Genomic DNA, 19,729 nt, shown 5'->3' with positions numbered 1-19,729 from the left:
GATTTGTTGTATGCAAATCTCTAAAATGTTACTTGCGATTTTCAAGCCCTACTATATATTTTTGAAGATCACATAGGATAAAACAAATACCTTCGCCCCCTCATCTTTTGACAAAGGGAAAAAGGAAAGGGAAAGGCTGTCATTACCTCAGAAAATTCTGCTGAAAATGGAAGAACCCTTGTTTCATAGAGCTCCAAAAAATGGGTAACGCCTTCTTTGGTCAGGATTTTATTTTCACTTTCAAACATTCTTTTATAAATGCACAGATGCCAGGATGGGTGAAAGAGCCAACATCCTGTGGAAATAAACACCGAATGTTGACTTAAGATTCTCACATTATGTTGCCCCATGTAAACTACATATTCAAAAATAAACACAAACACATTAACTTCATTACAACACTGCAAAACTGAGTCTCTTTTTAATCGCATCTGAGGATGTTTAATTACTGAATAACCAAAATAACTTCAGTATTTGGTATTCCATTTTCAGAGAGATTCATTTAGAAAGACTGCAAGCTAATGTCATAGCGGCTACAGGGTACAAAAATTAAATAAGACCCCACGCAGGTTGAAACTTTAGGTTTGGGGTGATTTCAACCAATTCTTCTCTCACCTTACTTCAATCCATTTTTCATACAGAAACCTGAAACTGTCCCTGCTCTATTTAAAACCCCTGCGTGGCTTCTCAAAACTCAGACTAAAAAACAAGCGAGGCATGAACTGCTTCTGACAACTACTCCAACCTTACCCCGCCTTCCTACGCCACTGGGCTGTGGCTGACTGGTCTGGTCCTCCACCCCACTGAGCTGTTTCCATCTCAGGGCTTCTGCACCCAGAGCTGTCTCCTCAACTTCCATGTCACTCTTCAAGCGGGTCTTTCCTAGCTGCCCTCTCCAAGGTATGGCCTCACTCACTAGATAACTCCATTTCTGCCTCTTGTTTGTTGCCTGTCTAGAACTTATAATCAAAGCTATTTTTTCCTGGAAAACAGACAAAAATCAAGTGAAAAACAGTACATCTGTCTCACCACTTTATCCCAGCGCTTAGCATGTATTGGACACTAGGTAAACATCTACTAAGTAAATATACAAGTGAGTGAGAAACAAAAAATGGAGTATGTACCTTGGACATACTTTAACTTTTTTGAAATATCCTTTAACACTATTAGAAAAAAAACTCCGCATTTTTAACTCATGGCATTCTATAAATAAATCAGTCCTTTTTTTTTTTTTTTTTTGTAATTTACACCAAGATGCTTGTTCAATCCTTTGGCAGTGGTGATTTTTCAAAATCTGTCACTGCTATTTGATTTGGTTTGCCAAGAGCTATGGGCAAAACGTGGTAATAACAGAATCATTTTAATAGTAAATGCATAAGTGAAGTCACAACAGGATTCAATTAAATTCTAGCCCCAGGTGGGACTACAGATTCTTATGGTCTGTGAAAAATCCCAGTGTATCAGAAAACAACCATAGCAATCAGCTGAATAAAGCTCAGTTCCTAAGGGGTCAAACTATTAAAGTTGTAATTATCTAAAGTAGGCACTAAAACCCATTTACCTAGGTTATTTCTCATGTGCAAACATGATAATGTAGCATTTTATCATTCATATGAATACAAAACACCATTAGCTTGCATTTAGCTGTCTCGTTGATCTAAACTTAATTTCATAAAATAATTTTAGGAAGCTCCAGCTTCATTTTATTTCTCCTAAAAAGCTCTCATAATATAGAACTAATAAAGGACTTAAAAACCATATTTAAAATAGCATCTTGGAATTTTCTCTTCCTAAGAAGCCCAACCTACAGAACAATAGCTAAAACCTCAAGAAAATAACTCTAACAATGAAATAGATATATTAAGAGAATAAGGATGGAAAGCACTTAAAATATATAATACCAAAGAGCTCTTATTAAAAATGAATAATACACCATGATCAAAACATTACCAAAGAGTCCTTATCTTTTAAGGATATATACTGAAAAAAATTACAGATGAAATGATATGCTGTCTAGGAATGTGCTTCAAAATCATTTGATGGGGAGGGAGCAGGAGAGGCCACCTATGATGTAAGACAGAGACTGGCGTAAGTTGATCACTGCTAAAGCTGGGTGGTGGGGTTCATCATACAAACTCTTCTCCTTCCGTGAATGTCTGAAATTTTCTATAATCAGAAGTTTATAAATTACCATACCTCTAAATTATAGAAAACTCTGCAGCCATTTAAAATTAAATTCTCAAAAACTATTTAAGGACATAGGTAAATGCATTTGGTTATACTGCTGAGTGAGAAAAAAACATTATGAACAATCAATCCACAAGGTATGTATCTGGAATGTTAGCAGCTGTCTCTTGGTAGCAGTAAATTCATATATTCCTATAACATGCTCTACAATGAATAAAAGTTAATTATAAAATTAAGGGGAAAAACTATAAGTGTTATAAAAAAGCAAAATAAAAGTAACTGTTACCATTTTCCTCTGACACTGCATATTCAAACAGACTGTTTAGCTTTGGTAAAACTGGCTTTATAACATGTATCTGAAAAAACAAAAGCAAAAAGCCACAGGAAATGAAAATTCACCGTTCAAAACTCAGAAGACTTTTCATCTATTTATACAACAGTCACTCTGTTCCTCCTCACCACCCTGGAAAATAGGCAGGGCCTGTATACCAATATATTACAAAGAGGAAAAAATACTGCAACGCTTTATCTAGTTACTCACGTTGTTCAAGGCCACACATTTAGAAGTAGAGTCAGTTCAGAGTTCAATGCTCTTCATTCTTAGCCTCTGCTACAGATACCAGCGTCTAATTTACATACCCTTACAAACTAAAGGTAAATCACAGTTTCTAAATAGTGAGGGTCTTAAGGATATACTGATTCAGGAAAACCGTAACAGTTTATATGTGTTTAGAAATGCTTTTCCTTTACTGCTCATCCTTGTATCGACATATATTTAGTACATATGAGTAATTATTTTAGTCCACAAACAATGCATCTGGACTGACACCTCCCAGTGGCTCCACGATGGCGGGCCCCGCAGCTACGGACTGGGAACCCCTACAACAGGGGTTCTCCAAGTGTGGTGCCCAGACGGCGGCTTATGGCTCTCCTAGGAACATGTAAAATATCTGAATTCTCAGGCCCCACCACAGACCTACTGAATCAGAAACTCTGTGGGCCGGACACTTTCATAAGCCATCTGGGTGATTCTAGTTAAAGTTTGAGAACACTGCACTAGAGTAGGTAATCTTAAGAGATTCTTCTCAACTTAAAAACTCTAAGATCCTACAAAAATGAACTCAAAGTCAACTGCAAATGATTTTTCAAGTTTCCATTCTCAGGACCAAGAATGCAAAGATGTAAGAGAGAGAGGAAGGGAGGAAGAGGGGGAGGGAGGGGGAGGGGAGGGAGGAGGGTGGGAGGGAGGAGGGAAGGACAAGGGAGGGAGAGAGGAGGAAGGGACGAGGGAGGGAGAGAGGGGGAGGGAGGGGGAGGGAGGAGGGTGGGAAGGAGGAGTGAAGGAAGGAGGGAAGGAAGGAAGGAAGGAAGGAAGGAAGGAAGGAAGGAAGGAAGGAAGGAAATCTACAAAATCTAAGGGCCATTATAGGGTCATTATTTACTTAATAACAATTTACCTCGGACTTTAAGTAACATTTCCCTTAGTGTGTATTTCTTAGGAGATTATTCATAACATCAAGAAACTAAAAACTGGTAAACATTTTAGAAGTAAATGTCAAGGGAAGATCAAATAAGACTGAATTCTTTGAATGATAACTTAAGTCAGCTGAAAGTATTCTTTAATTTCCTGAGTTTATAGTCAATCTTAAATTGCACCTATGCCAGAAAAAAAAGTACGCTTGGACTCCATTATGCTATATCCAAGTTGGCCTTTTTGTATTGCTTTTACAGAATGTTTGGGAAAAAAACCCCCAAAACTGCATCTACATAGGATTTGTTAAAATATGAAAACACTTACCTGATTTCCTTCAAGAGTTTCCATAATTAAAATATAGTTTTCCCAAAACTTTAGAAGCTCATCTTTTTTCTTCTCAGACCACCAAAACAGACTTGGGCCTGATATGGTTTAAAAAGAAAATTAGTTCCTAGATTTAGTTCCTAAATTAGAAAATTTCATAAACTTCTAAATGATAACAGTTCTTAAAATTATGCTACTATTACCAAATGTTGTTTTCTCTAACAATGGAGGGTGCCCCTGGATTAGAGCCTAGGTAGGAGGCTTGGCAAACAAGAATCTCAAAAGGAGGTTTTTTCAAAAAAAATTAAGGTTACTACCTTGGAACTCTGGGTAAGGATGACAGATTTGAACACATGTACTCTACTTTCTCTCCCTAAGAATCTCACTATAACAGTAAGAGATTTTTCAAAGGCAAAAACCCAAGAATGGAGAAAACAGGGGAGCAGACAACAGCAATGAAATAAGGATCCACGAATCAGATGAAAAGCGAACAGAATCAAGAAAAGTGACTATTAAGTTGGCACAAGGAAAGCAAAGAAAAAAATCTGATTCACACTACAAAATCCCCCCAAGTCTCAGGAATTGGCAGCAAAAAATACTTCAGTAAGTAGAGGTGAAAATCAAGGCTAAACTAAACAGGATTTGTTTAATGTGTTTAAGAAACACATCCCCAGATGCCCTTTCCTGTGTTCTGAACAGGAAAAAGACTGGGATTTATTCTCTGGGAAAGGTAAAAGAGTGGGTCTCCAGATTGAGGGGCACTGGACACGGCTGAGGTAAGGGTGAGTGCCACATGAAAACTGGAAATGAACATGTATGCACCCTGGATGCTGAGACCTCCTTCCACCTGCCCCCATCACTGTCTTGGCCTCTCAGGTCCCAGAGGACCTTCTCCATGGCATGTGGCCACCCCAAGAGGAAAGACCTGAAAATACTTTCACCAGAGATTTACCTAACAAAATGCCCTGGCCAGATCACCTTACAGCGAAGTGCACAGTCAACAAGCACCACTCATGTGTTTAGAGCTTTAAACTTGACATTTCGTCCCACATTCTTACATATAAGCAGGTGTCTAAGGCTCACCAGACATCTAGGGAAACCTCTACACTAAAGATCTAGACCAAAACAAATAAACAAGGAAATCTGGAGAAAACAAAACTACACAGGAAAAAGAAAACCTAAAAAAGAAAAAACTTTCACTAATATTTTAAAGGGAGATAAGATAGTGTAGTTATGATATAAAAACAGGATACTATTAAAAAGGGGGCACTCCAAGAACAAAAAAGATCTCATGAGAATAAAAATCTGAGAGCAAAAAAAAGAAACTCAAAGAAAGGACTGGAAATAAAGTTGAGGAAATCACCCAGGAAGTGGAGCAAAAAGACAAAACCATAGAAAACAGGAGAGAAGAGATGTGTTAAAGGCCAGTCCAGGAGGTTCAATAACCGAAAAGAGAACAGAAAGCAAAAAAGGAAGGGAGGAAATCAAAGTAATACAAGAGCAGTTCTCAGAACCGAGGGACATGATTTCCAGATTGAATAGGTCCGAGTGCCCTACACCAGGATGTAAACAGGCCCTCAAAACCGAAATGGCAGAAAGCTGGGGACACCGTCTCTATAATCACCCATGGAGAAGAAACAGATCACACACAAATAAACACGATTCAAATGGTTTCAGACTTCTCAACAGTAACAATCGGAGCTCGAGCTTCTAAGACATCAGATGGATGCCTTTAAAATTTTGAACAGAAATGTTTTCCAAGCCAGAATTCTACCCCAATCAAACCATCAGTTGAATGTGAGGGCAAAATAAAAGTGTCTAGATACGCTTGGTCTTGGCTTCCAAGAAAACCACAAGAAAACATTATTGCCACACCAACAAAGAGAAGAAAGAGGCTGGATTATCAACCAAACCCTAAACTTTGGTGGGGGGGTGGGGGGCGGTCCATCAGAGAGCTGAGATTGCATTGCTCTCTGAATTCCAAAGGGCAAAAAGCCTCTCCAAGAATAAGACAGGACACACGAACTGCAGTTAAAAAATAAAATAAAAAATTGACAAGTTTTTAAAGGCCAAGTGTGCACAACTTAGAAACTCTGGGAACCCCAAGGGAGTCCACACCCACTCAGCAGCTCTTTTCCTCAAGGCCGCTCCCATGTGTTCAAGAAAGACTGTGGGCAGGGCAGGGGACCCTGGAGGCGTGGGCATGCAGGGCCCACCGAGGTTTGAAAGGGCAGCCCATCCATGCCCTGCAGGAGTACAAGGTGGTGGTCAACTGAAGACGCATGCCTGCACCCTGGACCCTTCCCTGACAGGAGGCCAAAGCTGTCGGCCCCCGGAGGAAACCCTCCCACAATCCCACCCTTGTCCCTGCTCTCATACCAGGCAAAGTTGGCTGCCCCTGGGGATGGCTAAAAACTTGCTCTCCCCTCGACCCTGCACTGACACGAGGAAAGCCTCTTATGTGTCCGGCACTCATATGAAGCAGGTCTGCTGCTGTGGAGGAAGGGCAGAATATCAGCACCCAAGACCCACCACAGATACAAGCAGAATGCAGCCGCCACAGGAGAAGTTAAGGAAACTCTTAACCCTTCATTAAGTGGGAGGCAGAGGTTATGTGCCACTGGAGAGGGAGCAGAGATGGCTAAAAAGTTTGAACCCTAAGGATCGGGCACATGGGGCCTAAGAAGAGCCTGTTGTAGGAGAAATGAAAAGTTCCCTCCTTCCCCATCTCAAGCTTTGCACCAGGTAACAAACATCAGCAGTCTACCCTTGAGGGAAGGACAGAGGCATGGAGGAAGCTCTCCGTCCGTGGAGTCGGCATCGAGGGCTCGAGAAAAACTACAACACTGAGAAAAACCTTACAGGCTTCACACTAAACATCAGGAGGCAACAATCCACCACCAACAAAATCCAAAGCCAGCTCACCAGAGTGACTCAACCCAAAGAGTCTAACAGAGAGGAGTGCCTATCTCGAAGGCATAAATATTTCAGTCTCTGCTGAAAAAAGTGATCCCACTGCCAAGAGATAAAACAGAAAACAAAACCCAACTCAGATATGGTCCAAGTACAGAACTTGTACATAACTATGCTGAGTATGTTAAAGGATCTAATGGAAAAGGTAGACAACATGCATGAACAGTTGGGGATTTTCAGGAGATGGAAACTATAAAAAAGTGACAGATAGAAACGATAACAATGAAAACATATCAGACATAAAGGATCCTTTGATTAAATTATCAGATAGGCAAGGTCTTAAAAAATTTTATCTCGGGGAACTATTAGAAAATACACTACACCAAAACAAATGAGTCAACCAAAAAAAGAGGATGAACTCCAGGAAACAAGAGCTCCAACACAGAATCAGGTGAAGGGAATCCCCCAGATGACAGGGAAGGCAGATCTAAGAATGCCAGCTGTGCACCAGACTGAGCTTGTAAGAGGACTCTAGGAGACACTTCTTCAGGAAAATTCATAATGCCTGATGATCTGACTTTGTACAGGAAGGATTGAGACAATTAACTAAGAATCTGGGGCTGAATTAGTGATAAGTATGGAGACAACCAAACATAAATGACATTAATCTAGGAAAAACCTGCAGGAAGGAAAAAAAAACAACAAACCCATCATATATACATAGGTCACCTGTGAACAGTATTTTCATAGTCATAATTTTGTTGAACTCACATTTAACCAAAATTACAAGTATGACATTGGACTTCATGACATTACTAGATCATTTCAAGATATGGCGGTAAATACCAAAATAATCAGCTAAAAGAGGTAAAAGTGGCTACCCTCTGAAATGAAGGAAATGGGCGGGGGCACAAGCATAAGACCACTGCTTATCTTCAAAACTGCAGAATGACTGACTCTTTAAAATAAATGAGTGTTTAACTTTGGTAATTTAAAAAATGTTTTCCAGTGACAACTCTCATTGGATGATCAACTTGTGGACTGTTAAAATATTTACTACCTGATGTTTTAAGCTTATATAAAAATCTAATCTACTCACAACTTCAGCCAAACAAAAATCCTTTACCAGTATAAATAAGTAGGCAGCTCCAGTTGAAAAAGTAGACATTTTCTATCTATTGAGGCAGTTTTGAATCAGTCAATCCATTTTTGACTTTATGATAGCTCAGAATTAATTTAAGATGACAAGCGTACTTTCACATAATTTCAGTGAACAACTCAATCAATGGGAACATACCAAACTGAAGGGAGGCCCTGCTACTTCATCTACTCTTGTTCTGCAATAAAGTGGTAGGAAGCACAGGCTCAAAATGTAAAAAAATTAAAACCTCATTCAACTAAATCAATTTCAAAAATACTCTCCAAAGGTCGACTTAAGGCCCATATGCTTAACAAATATTAATAAATCCTGCTAAGAGAACTACCAAGGGAAATTTCAAAAGAATGTGATAGAATTGTGTCATGGAAACTAACACTCGAGACTCAATTCATCGCTCAGTGAATTGTGAAAAGGAAAGGAAAAATAATTTTTTCCTTTCAATAATTTTCGCTCAGTGAAAGGAAAAATAATTTTCCTTTCAATTTGATGGGCGCTAACACTTCTTTTCTGCTAGAACGGACCTACCACGATACAGTGCAAATTTGGTCTATAAAATCCTGCCTGGGCTCGTGCCTAAATTATTCCACGGATGCAGTATTCCACCTGCTCTGAGTCAGAAAGTTGAGGAGACGCAGACTCTTCTCGACTGCAGTGATCTGTGTCAGTTCAGAAAACACCCTCGACATGAGGTTCCCAAGGTTTTTCAGGCTTTATGGGGACCATGAGAATAACCCAATTCAGTACGTATCTCGGAGACGACCCCAGGAGCTGACTGTCGGAAGCAGGGGGCCTCCCTCCCAGTAAAGCCAGGTAGGGACAGGCCCGGGGGCAAAGAAGCAAGTACCGGTTCCTTCCTGGGGGGCGCACGCGCAGTCGGCCCCCAACTCCGCCGACACCTCCACCGCGCGCTGCAGCAGGTAGCGCGCCCGCTTGCGCGTCAGGGCGTCCTCGGCCCGGGTCAGCCCCGCCTGCACCGTCCTCCAGAAGCGCCAGCAGCGCCGGGCGTCCGGGCCCGCGTCGCGCGCCGCCGTGGCGCGCTCCGCGCCGGGCTCGGGCAGCAGCTTCTCCGCCAGGGCGCTCAGCACCAGCAGCTTCGGCTCGACGCGGCCCGGCCCCTCGGGCGCCCCGGGGGCGACCAGCCCGCCCCACACGGCCCGCAGCGCCGCCCCGCCGCACCGGCCCAGCGCCGGCAGCAGCCGCCCGGCCACCAGCGCCGCCGCACCCTCGGCGGGCCCCGCCTCGTCCCCGCCTAGCGCCAGGGCGAGGGCGGCCCGCGCCACCCGCTCCAGCAGCGGCGCGTCCTCGCGGGGCCGCAGGCAGGGCCCCACGGCCGCTAGCACCTCCACAGCCGCCTCGACGGCCCCCTCGAGGCCGGGCGCGGGGCCCGCGGCGAGCAGGTCGCGCAGCGCCTCCTCGGCCAGCGCGGCCGCCAAATGCGGGCCCCCGGCGAGGCGGGCGCACGAGTGCAGGGCCGCGCCCGCCGCTCTCATCACGCGCCGGCGCTGGCGGGCCGCTGGGCCGGTGTCCGCGCCGCCCGCTGGGCGCCCGCGCAGGCCCCGCAGCAGCGGCACCAGGTACCCGGCGGCGACCTCGCGCGCCGCCTCCGGGAGCGCGCCCGCGCCGCCGCCGCCGCCGCGCGCCTCCTCGTCCTCCAGTCGCTGCAGAAGAAAGCGCAGCGTCTCCACGCGCTCCGCGGACGCCTCCTCGCAGCACAGCGCCCCAAGCAGGACCCGGGGGTCCCGGCTCTGCGAGAGCAGCGCATCCGCCAGCACCCACTCCATCTGCCCCGCCCGCCGCCGGCCCCGAGCGCCCACGGGAAGACGCCGGCGTGCGCTAGTGCGTGCGCGTGCACGGTGGGCCCGGGCGCGCGCCCGCAGGTAGGGGGCTTGCAGCCCCGCCCTAGTCCCACTAGGCGAGCTTTGGGCAGGTCTCACCAGAGCTGCCTTGGATCTGATACTCTCGCTTCCGCCCCTTACTTTTGTAAGAGGAAAAGAGGCCCTCGTGAAACGTTAATGTCGTATCTATGCCAACTCCATCGATTCCTAATTGGAGATTGGCCTGCCCGAGGGCTTTAAATCATGCAGGCGTGCCTGTGAGGATGGGCCAGAGGTACACCAGGAAGGTGTACTCACCATCACCTAGAAGCTCATTTTCAAAAAGGTGCAGCCTGGCACCACCCACACAGAGACTGACACAGTGGGTCCGGAATGGGTTCCCGACATCTTCTTGAAAAATAAATAACGAAAACCCAAGAATGAGGTAGAGGCCGTTAAAAGTACTATAGCCATGAGCCAGGGATAGGGCTGAAAACGAGATACCCACCACGACGCTGGCAGTCAAATGCCCAAGCGGACTCTTGCATGCAGCCCTTCGCACACAATGCTTATGCTCCCACACGTGGTCCCCCAAATAGTCCACGTGTCTGTATGTTCTGTATATCTGACAGCATCTACTGCTAAGTACAGAAACAGAAACCTCACCTTAGCATGCACGGTACTGGTTTGGTTTCTAGCTCAATCCTAGGCGAACTGAATCAGTGACGTGGGTTTTCACTTTGCCTTCAACCATAGAGATCTCTCCCTTAGTCCATGGAGAAGTCACAATCTCACCTTCAAAGAGCTTGATGTGTAATAAACATAATGGATAAAGTGTAATTTAAAGTTATTTAAGTTTATTTTATGAACTTAAAATTATTTAATTTTTAGATTTTTGGTTTTATATAATTTAAAGTTATTTACAGTTATCTGACATCATATACGCAAGATTTTTTTTCCGTATTTCAGGGTCATTCAGTTTTCCATTGACAGATACATAGAGAGTTCAATTGTAAGCCTACGTAGAATGTGTCAGTAAATATCCATTGCCTTCAACATTTAATGTGCCAATAAACATCAGTTTCCCTCAATATATATTCTGCATATATCTATCAAACAAAAATGTGCAAATGTCTTGAGCAGACACTTAACAAATGAAGATATGCAAATATAAGCATCTGAAAAGGTGTATCATTATTCCTTAGAGAAATGCAAATTAAACCCTCAAAGAAATACCACTTCACACCCATCAGAATGGCTAAAATTTCAAAGATTGAAAACACCAAACGGCTGTTGAGGATTTCCTTTTCTTGAAACTCTGTCTTCCTCTAGTTTTCATCATATAGCTTCTTCCTGTTTTTTTCTTTTTCCTGTTTCCCCAGCTGTTTCTTTTCCATCTCTTTGGGGAAGAATCCTCTTTCTCTTCCTGACCTGTTCATATGGATGTTTCCAGAATTACAGCTTCAGATCCCTGCCTGTTGTTCTCACTCTAAATTTTCCCTGAATAACTTCATTAAAACTATAGATTCAACTATGATTTACATGCTAATGATGAAAAAAATCTAGATCTCCTGCACAGATCTCTCTCCCAAACTGCAAACTTATCTACCTACTGCCTACCAGATGTCTCCATTGGATATCACTCAGGGCATCATTCTCAATCTCCACGTTTATGAAGGTCACCTCACTACCTTCATTCCCCCATCATCATTACTGCACCCCCCTACCACCAATATACTTCTTCCCAGGTATTTCCTATTTAGGGGAATGGCTGTCACTCACTGAGTTGCCCAAGTCAAAAAACATGGGAGCCAATATGTTACCAAACCAACCTTGGGTCCCCTTGCCTGCGTGCAGCAGTCAATCTACTGACACAGGGTCATGGTGAAGGAAAGTGCAGCATTTACTGCAGGGCGTCAAGTAAGGAGTCCAGGTAGCTAGTGCTTAAAAGGCCCGAACTCTCTAAAGGCTTTCAGGGAAAAGTTTTTAAAGACAGAGTGAGGGAGGGGCGTTGTGGGGTGTGTGATCAGCTTGTGGACACTCTTCTGATTGGTAATCGGGAGTCAACGTCATCAGCCTTCTGGTCCCGACTGGTCTGCGGTTTATGTGCGTGTGGGCAGCCTACAGTTAACTTCTCCCACCTGATGGGGGTTTCAGTAGCTGCAAAACAGCTCAAAGACTATGGCTCAGAACATTATCCATAGCCCTTGAGGAGGAACTAAAGGTCCTTGACTTTGTTTAATGGCTAGTCTATTATTATTTTGTCTTGCTTGACTGCTTTTCTTTCTTTCTGCATTTTCTCACTTCTCTGCTTAAATTTACTCTTTGCAACTCGGGGAAGGCCTAGGAGGCTAAAGTTTTTTTACAGACAAGAGGCAGGCAGAGGACGTTGGGGTAGGTGTGGTTTGTTCTAGGAAGACCCCATAGGGTCTTGCTCAGTTACAAATAGACTTCCCACTCTCTTCTTTGATTTCTCAAATCTAACCATGAAACTTCCTAAATTTTTTGGTGTCCCCACCTCTCTGTCCCCCACTAACACCTTAGTTTTAGACTCTCCTCATTTCTTACTAAGATAACAGCAATAACTTCCTGCCTGATTCACTCCCCACCCCAATACACATGCCGTATTACTACCAGGATGATCTTCCTAAAATTAAACCACAACTATCCATAGCCCCCAGAATGATGGCTGAATTTCTTAGCATGACATCCCAGATGCCCCTTGAGGTGGTCCTACCTACTTCTCCAGCCCCATCGTCCTCATGCCCCATATACACCTGGATTTTGAAGTCCCTAAAGACAAAACACTTTGTCTTTTCAAAAGCCCTTTCATCTTCTGGAAAGCCCTTCTTACCTCTACTCCACTTGTTCAAGACACATGGTCAAATGTCATCTCTCCAGAAAGTCATTTCTTAATACCTCGCTCCCACCACCAACACCCACCCCACCTAAGTGAGGTCACCCTCTTCCAAATTCCCCAAACATCCTAGCGTATCCCTAACACAGCATTTTGTCACGCTGTTATAACTGCAGGTTTACTTCTCTGCCCCCTCCCCTCCCAAGAGCAATTTGAGGGCTAGGCAGGGGTTATGGAGTTAATATCTTTCATCACATGAATCCCAGTACCTGCACGTCTGGTTATATCATGCTCAAGAAATGCTTATCTTCTACTCCTCAATGAAGACGCAAACTACAAGGCATCTCTGAGAAGCCCCTCACAGTGCACCTAATCATACTTCTTCTGTCTTCCCCAAACTTTCAGTTGTGATAATAATAATGGCTAACAGTTACTTATCATACTTATAAAGAAGACATGGTAATATCTTTATACTACTGCACTGAATCCTCAAAACAACTCATAAATGAAGTGCTATTATTTTTTCTCATTTTATGGATGAGGAAACTGAGAATAGGAGAGGATAAGTAACTTGCCTCGGTGTCACACAACAAAAAAGCAGCAGAGCTGTCTGACTCAAAGCTGTGCACTCTGCTACACTACCTCCAAACCATCAAGAAAGAGAAGTCTACAGTTACTATCAGGTTCACCGCCTACATAATCTGCACTCCCAGGGTGTAGCAGACAGTAGGCACTCAGTAAATGATTGTAGGAATGGTTGTAGGAAGAAATGAATGAATATGTGTGTTTCCGCCACAGTTTATGAACTCCTTGCAAATTAGGATTTTGTTTTTAATTCATTTTGTAGCCTACACGCCAAACACAGTACCAGAAGCATGGTAGCTACTCAAAAAGTGCTTGAAACTGGGTGAACAAGAATTCAGTATTTTATAGTGAGAGTGTTATAAATTGATCAGTCAGAAATTTTCCAGGGACATAATGACTCTTGAAACATGAGCATTTGAAAGCTGAAGTCCTTGTCACCTGGTTCAACATGCAATAATACACTGCTTTGAGACACAGAGGAGACCCCGTGAGAGACCCCTCACGAAGATGAGGGGTTGCATTGGAAGTGATATGTGAATAGGGTTTACAAGGGTTTGCTTCCCTACCCCTTGCAAGTTTCCTGTTTTATCCATAAATGAATTAGGGTTTATGACAATTTTTTTAACGTATAGTTGATTTACAATGTTGTGTTAGTTTCATGTGTACAGCAAAGTGATTCAGTTATACATATACGTTCTTTTTCAGATTTTTTTCCCTTATAGGTTATCACAAAATATTAAGTATAGTTCCCTATGCTATACAGTAGGTCCTTGTTGGTTATCTATGTTACATATAGTAGTGTGTATCTGTTAATCCCAAACTCCTAATTTATCCCTCTCCCCCCTTTCCCCTTTGGTAACCATAAGTTTGTTTTCTATATCTGTGAGTCTATTTCTGTTTTGTATATAAATTCATTTGTATCATTTTTATTAGATTCCACATATAAGTGATATCATATGATATTTGTCTTTGGCTTACTTCACTTAGTATGATCATCTCTAGGTCCATCCATCTTGCTGCAAATGACATTATTTCATTCTTTTTCGTGGCTGAGTAATATTCCATTGTATATATCTACCTCATCTTTATCCATTTAGGACATTTAGGTTGCTTCCATGTCCTGTCTACTGTGAATGGTGCCGCAATGAACATTGGGGTGCATGTATCTTTTCGAATGATGGTTTTCTCCAGATATATGCCCAGGAGTGGGATTGCAGGATCATATGGTAGCTCTATTTTTAGTTTTTTAAGGAACCTCCATACTGTTCTCCCTAGTAGCTGTGCCAGACTAGTTGTTATTTTAACCTCAAAAACAGGTGCCAGTATGGGCAAGTGTTAGAGTTGCCCTATCTTCTGTTCAGCAACTACCCTCTAGCCCATACATTCATGTATTCATTCAACACTCTCTGGCATCACTTAGACCCCAAGCCTGCCCCGTGCTGCTTCCTCAGGCAACACATGTGTGTGGTTCTGAGGAAGAAACTCTGCCTGTGCTTTGCCTTGTGGATGTGAGTGTCCGGAAGTGGCCTCTGAGGACCCATTTCGGGGGATGCGCTCCATCCTCCGCCTCTGGCTCTCACAGCTGACCAACTGTCTATCCGCTTAGGTGCTCACAACACTGGTTCCAACCTATGAATAGCTCACATGTAGGGCATTGGTTGTCTACACCATATATTTTACATCTTTCCAAGAGATCTCGGAAGATGGATATCCTTGATTCCCTTGCCATCTGAAATAGAGCACCCATGAATGTGATTGCTGGGAAACACCTCTGAATTTTAATCCCTTCTCACTTTCCCAACTTAAAATGGATACTGCTTCCCTCTCAGTAAAGGTAATGGAGAGAAGAGCAAGAGTGACTGGGGAAAAGGATGTGTGTAAGTGAGGGAAAAGGATCCAGATGAATGTTCTCTCACATGTCTCCTTCCTTTAGCAGTGTTTGCATGAACTCACTGTTTGCTACTGTTGAGAGCCCTGCAGATATTTAATTTGGTTTTTCATGGTGCTGCCAGGGAAGCAGTGGGCAAGAGCACCACGACAGGACGAAGAGATATCCACAGAAAATAAGAAATGATGAACATGCTGACTTCAGATAGGTACACAGGGTGCAGCCGCCAAAGAAAACATTGTGGAGGCTCCTCAAAAAACGAAAAATAGAGCTGCCGTATGATCCGGCAATCCCACTCCTGGCCGTGTATCTGGAGAAAACCATCATTCGAAAATATACATGCACCCCAGTGTTCACTGCAGCACTATTTACAGCAGCCAAGACATGGAAGCAACCTAAATGTCCACTGATAGATGAATGGATAAAGAAGATGTGGTATATATATATATACAATGGAATATTACTCAGCCATAACAAAGAATGAAATAATGCCATTTGCCGCAACATGGATGGACCTTGAGATGATCATACTAAGTGAAGTGAGTCAGACAGAGAAAGACAAATATCATATGATATCACTTATATGTGGAATCTAAAATATGACACAAATGAACCTATCTGCAAAACAGAAACAGACTCACGGACTTAGAGAACAGACTTGTATTTGTCAAGGGGGAGGGGGGTGTGGGCATGGATTGGGAGTTTGGGGTTAGCAGATGCAAACTAGTATATATAGGATGGAAAAACAATAAGGTCCTACTGTATAGCACAGGGAACTATACTCAATATCCTGTGATAAACCATAATGGAAAAGAATATGAAAAAGAACGTATATATGTATACATATACATATATATATGTATAACTGAATCACTGTGCTGTACAGCAGAAATTAACACAACATTGTAAATCAACTATACCTCAGTAAAATAAATTTTTAAAAAAGATGGGTACCCAGGGCTCAAAACCCACTGAAAGAGTTCTTCTTAAGTGCATGCATCTTACATGACTATATGCTCTGGAATGAATGGGCTGTGGCATAACCCAAAACTCTGATCTGTTGAGAAGCTGACATTTCTTTGGACAGAAGATGGTGCTATTGTCAATGCAGTGTGCTTTTTCCATCCTTTCAACTTAGTGCAAAGTGGAAGTCAGCTACAGAAAGAAAATAGCAATTGCAGAGCAAGATTTCAGCTGGAGTCTTCAATGAGCCTCTGAGGGTTTAAGAACAGACTTGAGGACATGGGGGGTGGGGAAGGGTAAGCTGGGACGAAGTGAGAGAGTAGCATTGACATATATACACTACCTAATGTAAAAATAGATCGCTAGCGGGAAGCAGCCGCATAGCACAGGGAGATCAGCTCGGTGCTTTGTGATGACCTAGAGGGGTGGGATAGGGAGGGTGGGAGGGAGGCTCAAGAGGGAGGGGATGTGAGGATATATGTATACGTATAGCTGATTCACTTTGTTATACAGCAGAAACTAACACAACGTTGTAAAGCAATTATACTCCAAAAAAGATGTGGAAAAAAAAAGTTTCTGCCACTAATGTTCCTCAAGGGCTCATTTTTTTTTCTCATCTTTTCAATCATTTCAAATAAAAGTCCATAGAGCAGCAAAAAAAAAAAAAAAAAAAAGAATGGGAGGGAGCTGCCTGATAAGGTCCTGAGATTCTTGCCTTGTGATGTCTCCCCTGAAAGCCCTTCAGAGAATCTCCACGGACAAAATTGCCATCACAGTATCGGTAATAGGTTTATGTGAAGGGCAACATCTAGAAAACTCAAATTCCCCGTGGGGAGTCAGTGCCAGCCACCATTAGTTACTACCCCGGTGTCCATCCTCCCTTCTCCTTTGCCCACAAAACTCCGGTTTCCTTCAGGATGTCGGTATGTTAACCCTTGAGGCAATGTCTCGTGCTCACAGCACCCAACCTTCCTTACAGTTAGGGGATGGGGGCTGGCCCTGTGTCCCAGTCCTGGGCAATGAGACTTAAGAGGATGTCGGTTAGGGTATGTCCGGGAAAGCTCTTGCTTTGTGATGAAAGGAGAGAGACCATCACTGCCTCAGCCTTCTTCTACCCCTTCCTGCCTGAACACAGTGTGTTCTCTGGACCTCCAGCAGCTATCTCCAACCCACGAGACAAAGGACCAGAGGACAAACTCTGCATTAAAGGTAGCAGGGAAGGAGACTGAGAAGAAGCCTGGACTCCTTGGAGCTGCTCAACCGACGAAAGTATCCATTTCTGGACTTACTATTCTAGGAGGAAAATTGGCCCCTATTTGCTTAAGCTTCTTTTGTTGGATTTTCTGTACTTGCATCCAAGTATTCCTCCCTGATAAGAACTCCTACCAGTTGTATATTATTTAGTATTATTAGCTCAGTTCGTTTTGAGCATCTTACTCTTTGCAAGCTGAGGAAGCTCTTTCTGACCAATCGCTGCCATCATTCCTGCCTTGAAACTCACGTTCCCTGGGTCAAGCTGGCCCAACGCAAAAGGAGAAGGCTGCACAATTGGTTCTAGACATCCACTGCCCCTTTCCCTTTTCCTCAACTCAAAGTCAAGTGACTGATCAAGGTAAAGTTTGTTAGGACTGTCACAAGCATCTGATGAATACGTGCATGTTAGCTCTGCCTTTCTAGGAAAAAAGATCTTTACTTGTGTCGGCCTAACCCAGGGGTTCGCATCTTGGTACCCAGTAGAATCACCGGGAATCTTTCATTCCTGGGAGCAGCGTGTTTACACAGAATGTCTGGGCCTCACCCCAGACCAATGAAACCAGAAACTCCGAGTGCAGGGCTCAAGCATCTGAATTTTAAAAAAAGCTTCACAAGATGGTTGAGAAGTACTGCCCTTGCTCCTGCATCTCCACTCTCATTATAGATGTTCACAGGAATTAGGGGAGGAAGGGGAAATAATATTTGGGGAGTAGCCATCCTTTCAACCCTCAGCAAATTACCCTATTATGGATAGATACTGTCTCATTTCCACTCGAGATGGCCTCGCTCATTTTGGAGATGTCCAGAAAGAGAGGTACGGGGTGCTGAGCGATTCACTGGCCTAAGTACGAAGAGGGAAGGGGAGTGACTGTGGTCCCCAGGAGGGACATGCCTATTCTGGGCGAACCAGGTCCGTGTCTCGCCTGAGATCCCAAGGAAACTGCCATGAAAGCCACCAGATCTTCCACCAGTATATCTTTAAAAACAATCTAAGGGCTTTTAAAAAGAAAAAAAAATCACTCTTACTCCCATCTTTCCTTTCCTTGTTGATTTTTCTGCAAACAAAAGGGGTCCCGCGTGAGTGTGCTTCTCCGATGCAGTGGTTGTAGAATGACCCACGAGATGCTTCAATCCACGGGTCTCAGTTGAGTCGGATCTGCAAGACTTTGGCAGGCAGGGAGTGCAGGACAAAGCCTGCTCATCCGGTCTGTTTCTGAGGCAAAATCAGAATTCTCAGGCCTTCTGTCACTGTCAGAATCTCACTCTGCTGCTTCCGGCCCAGGGAAGCAATGGCAATATATTCAGTCACACGAGGATTCCTGTTAAATGATGGATTGTGATTCCATAGCGAGTAGCCCTTCACTGCAGGAGAGGTTGAAGCCCAGGGAGCTGTCGCCAGTGTAAGAGCCCTGGAGGGGCCTTGAACGGCTGCAATTGCAATAAAGAAGGAGGTGAAATCCATTAGTGGCTGTCTTTATTTTGCTAGCCCACTGCTAAGCGAACGCTACAGAAAGCTCTTTCCGTCATATTTTACCTGCTTCTTTTAGCCACACTTGGACCTATCAGGCCAATCAAATTCTCACCAATAATAGCAGCTACTCAAGGAGCTTTTCCTGGAATACTGGGAATTTCCTTTCCCTGCAGGATAAGTAGAAGTCCTTAAAGAAGGTTTGGCACATGGATTTAAATGTTTGTACCTGGGTTTAGAGCCAGAGAGCAGTAAGTAGATATTGCTGATTCCTCATTTAGGGGTGTGACAAGGCTCTGATGGTGAGCTCTTGAGACAGTTTCCAAGGTTTTGTGCAGGGATATTGTGTGGTTGATAGTTTTCCTGCTTAGCTAAGGCAGGAGTGGTTTATGACCCACAGAGCAGATGCCATTGGTGTCACTCACCTCTGCAGTGCAGTTTTCAGGCTTGGTTCTAGTTCTTGCGCAGGCTGGCACCTACTTTTTTCCCTCACTTATATGTGTTCTCTACCGGGTTCTCTCTCTTTGTAAATGTGTGCATACAAGAGATGATTCATTTTATGTGTCAACTTAGAGGGTGTTTGGGGTTGAGATTAAGAGTATATTGGTGAACTTTGAGTAAAGCAGATTGCCCTCTCTAATGTGGGTGGACCACAGTTGACGGCTGAATAGAACAACCAAAAAACCCCAGCCTCCCTAAGCAAGAGGAAACACTGCAACAGATGGCCTTCAGACTTCATTTGCACCGTTGGCTCTCTGGGGTCTCCAGCCTGCCAGCCCACCCTGCAGACTTGAACTTGTCAGCCTCCATAATTGCGTGAGCCAATTCCTTAAAATAAATCTC

General features: G+C 43.7%; 1 protein-coding gene across 1 annotated transcript in view; it reads right to left on the bottom strand.

The window, feature by feature from the left end:
- TARBP1 (TAR (HIV-1) RNA binding protein 1) overlaps nt 1-9,859 on the bottom strand; it is a 63,263-nt gene extending 53,404 nt beyond the window's left edge. Inside the window, exons 1-4 of the mRNA XM_068547595.1 lie at nt 8,902-9,859; nt 3,986-4,083; nt 2,474-2,543; nt 147-295 (exon numbers count right to left, since the gene is read on the bottom strand). Of these exons, the coding sequence (XP_068403696.1) occupies nt 147-295; nt 2,474-2,543; nt 3,986-4,083; nt 8,902-9,838 (1,254 nt within the window). The 5' untranslated portion in view covers nt 9,839-9,859. The remainder of the gene's footprint in view (nt 1-146; nt 296-2,473; nt 2,544-3,985; nt 4,084-8,901) is intronic.
- Nucleotides 9,860-19,729: the final 9,870 nt, after the last annotated feature.

The sequence above is a fragment of the Eschrichtius robustus genome, chromosome 7, assembly GCF_028021215.1.
Source record: "Eschrichtius robustus isolate mEscRob2 chromosome 7, mEscRob2.pri, whole genome shotgun sequence".
NCBI lineage: Eukaryota > Metazoa > Chordata > Mammalia > Artiodactyla > Eschrichtiidae > Eschrichtius > Eschrichtius robustus.
Note: the sequence above shows the minus strand (reverse complement) of the source record. Positions and strands in the feature narration are given on the sequence as shown.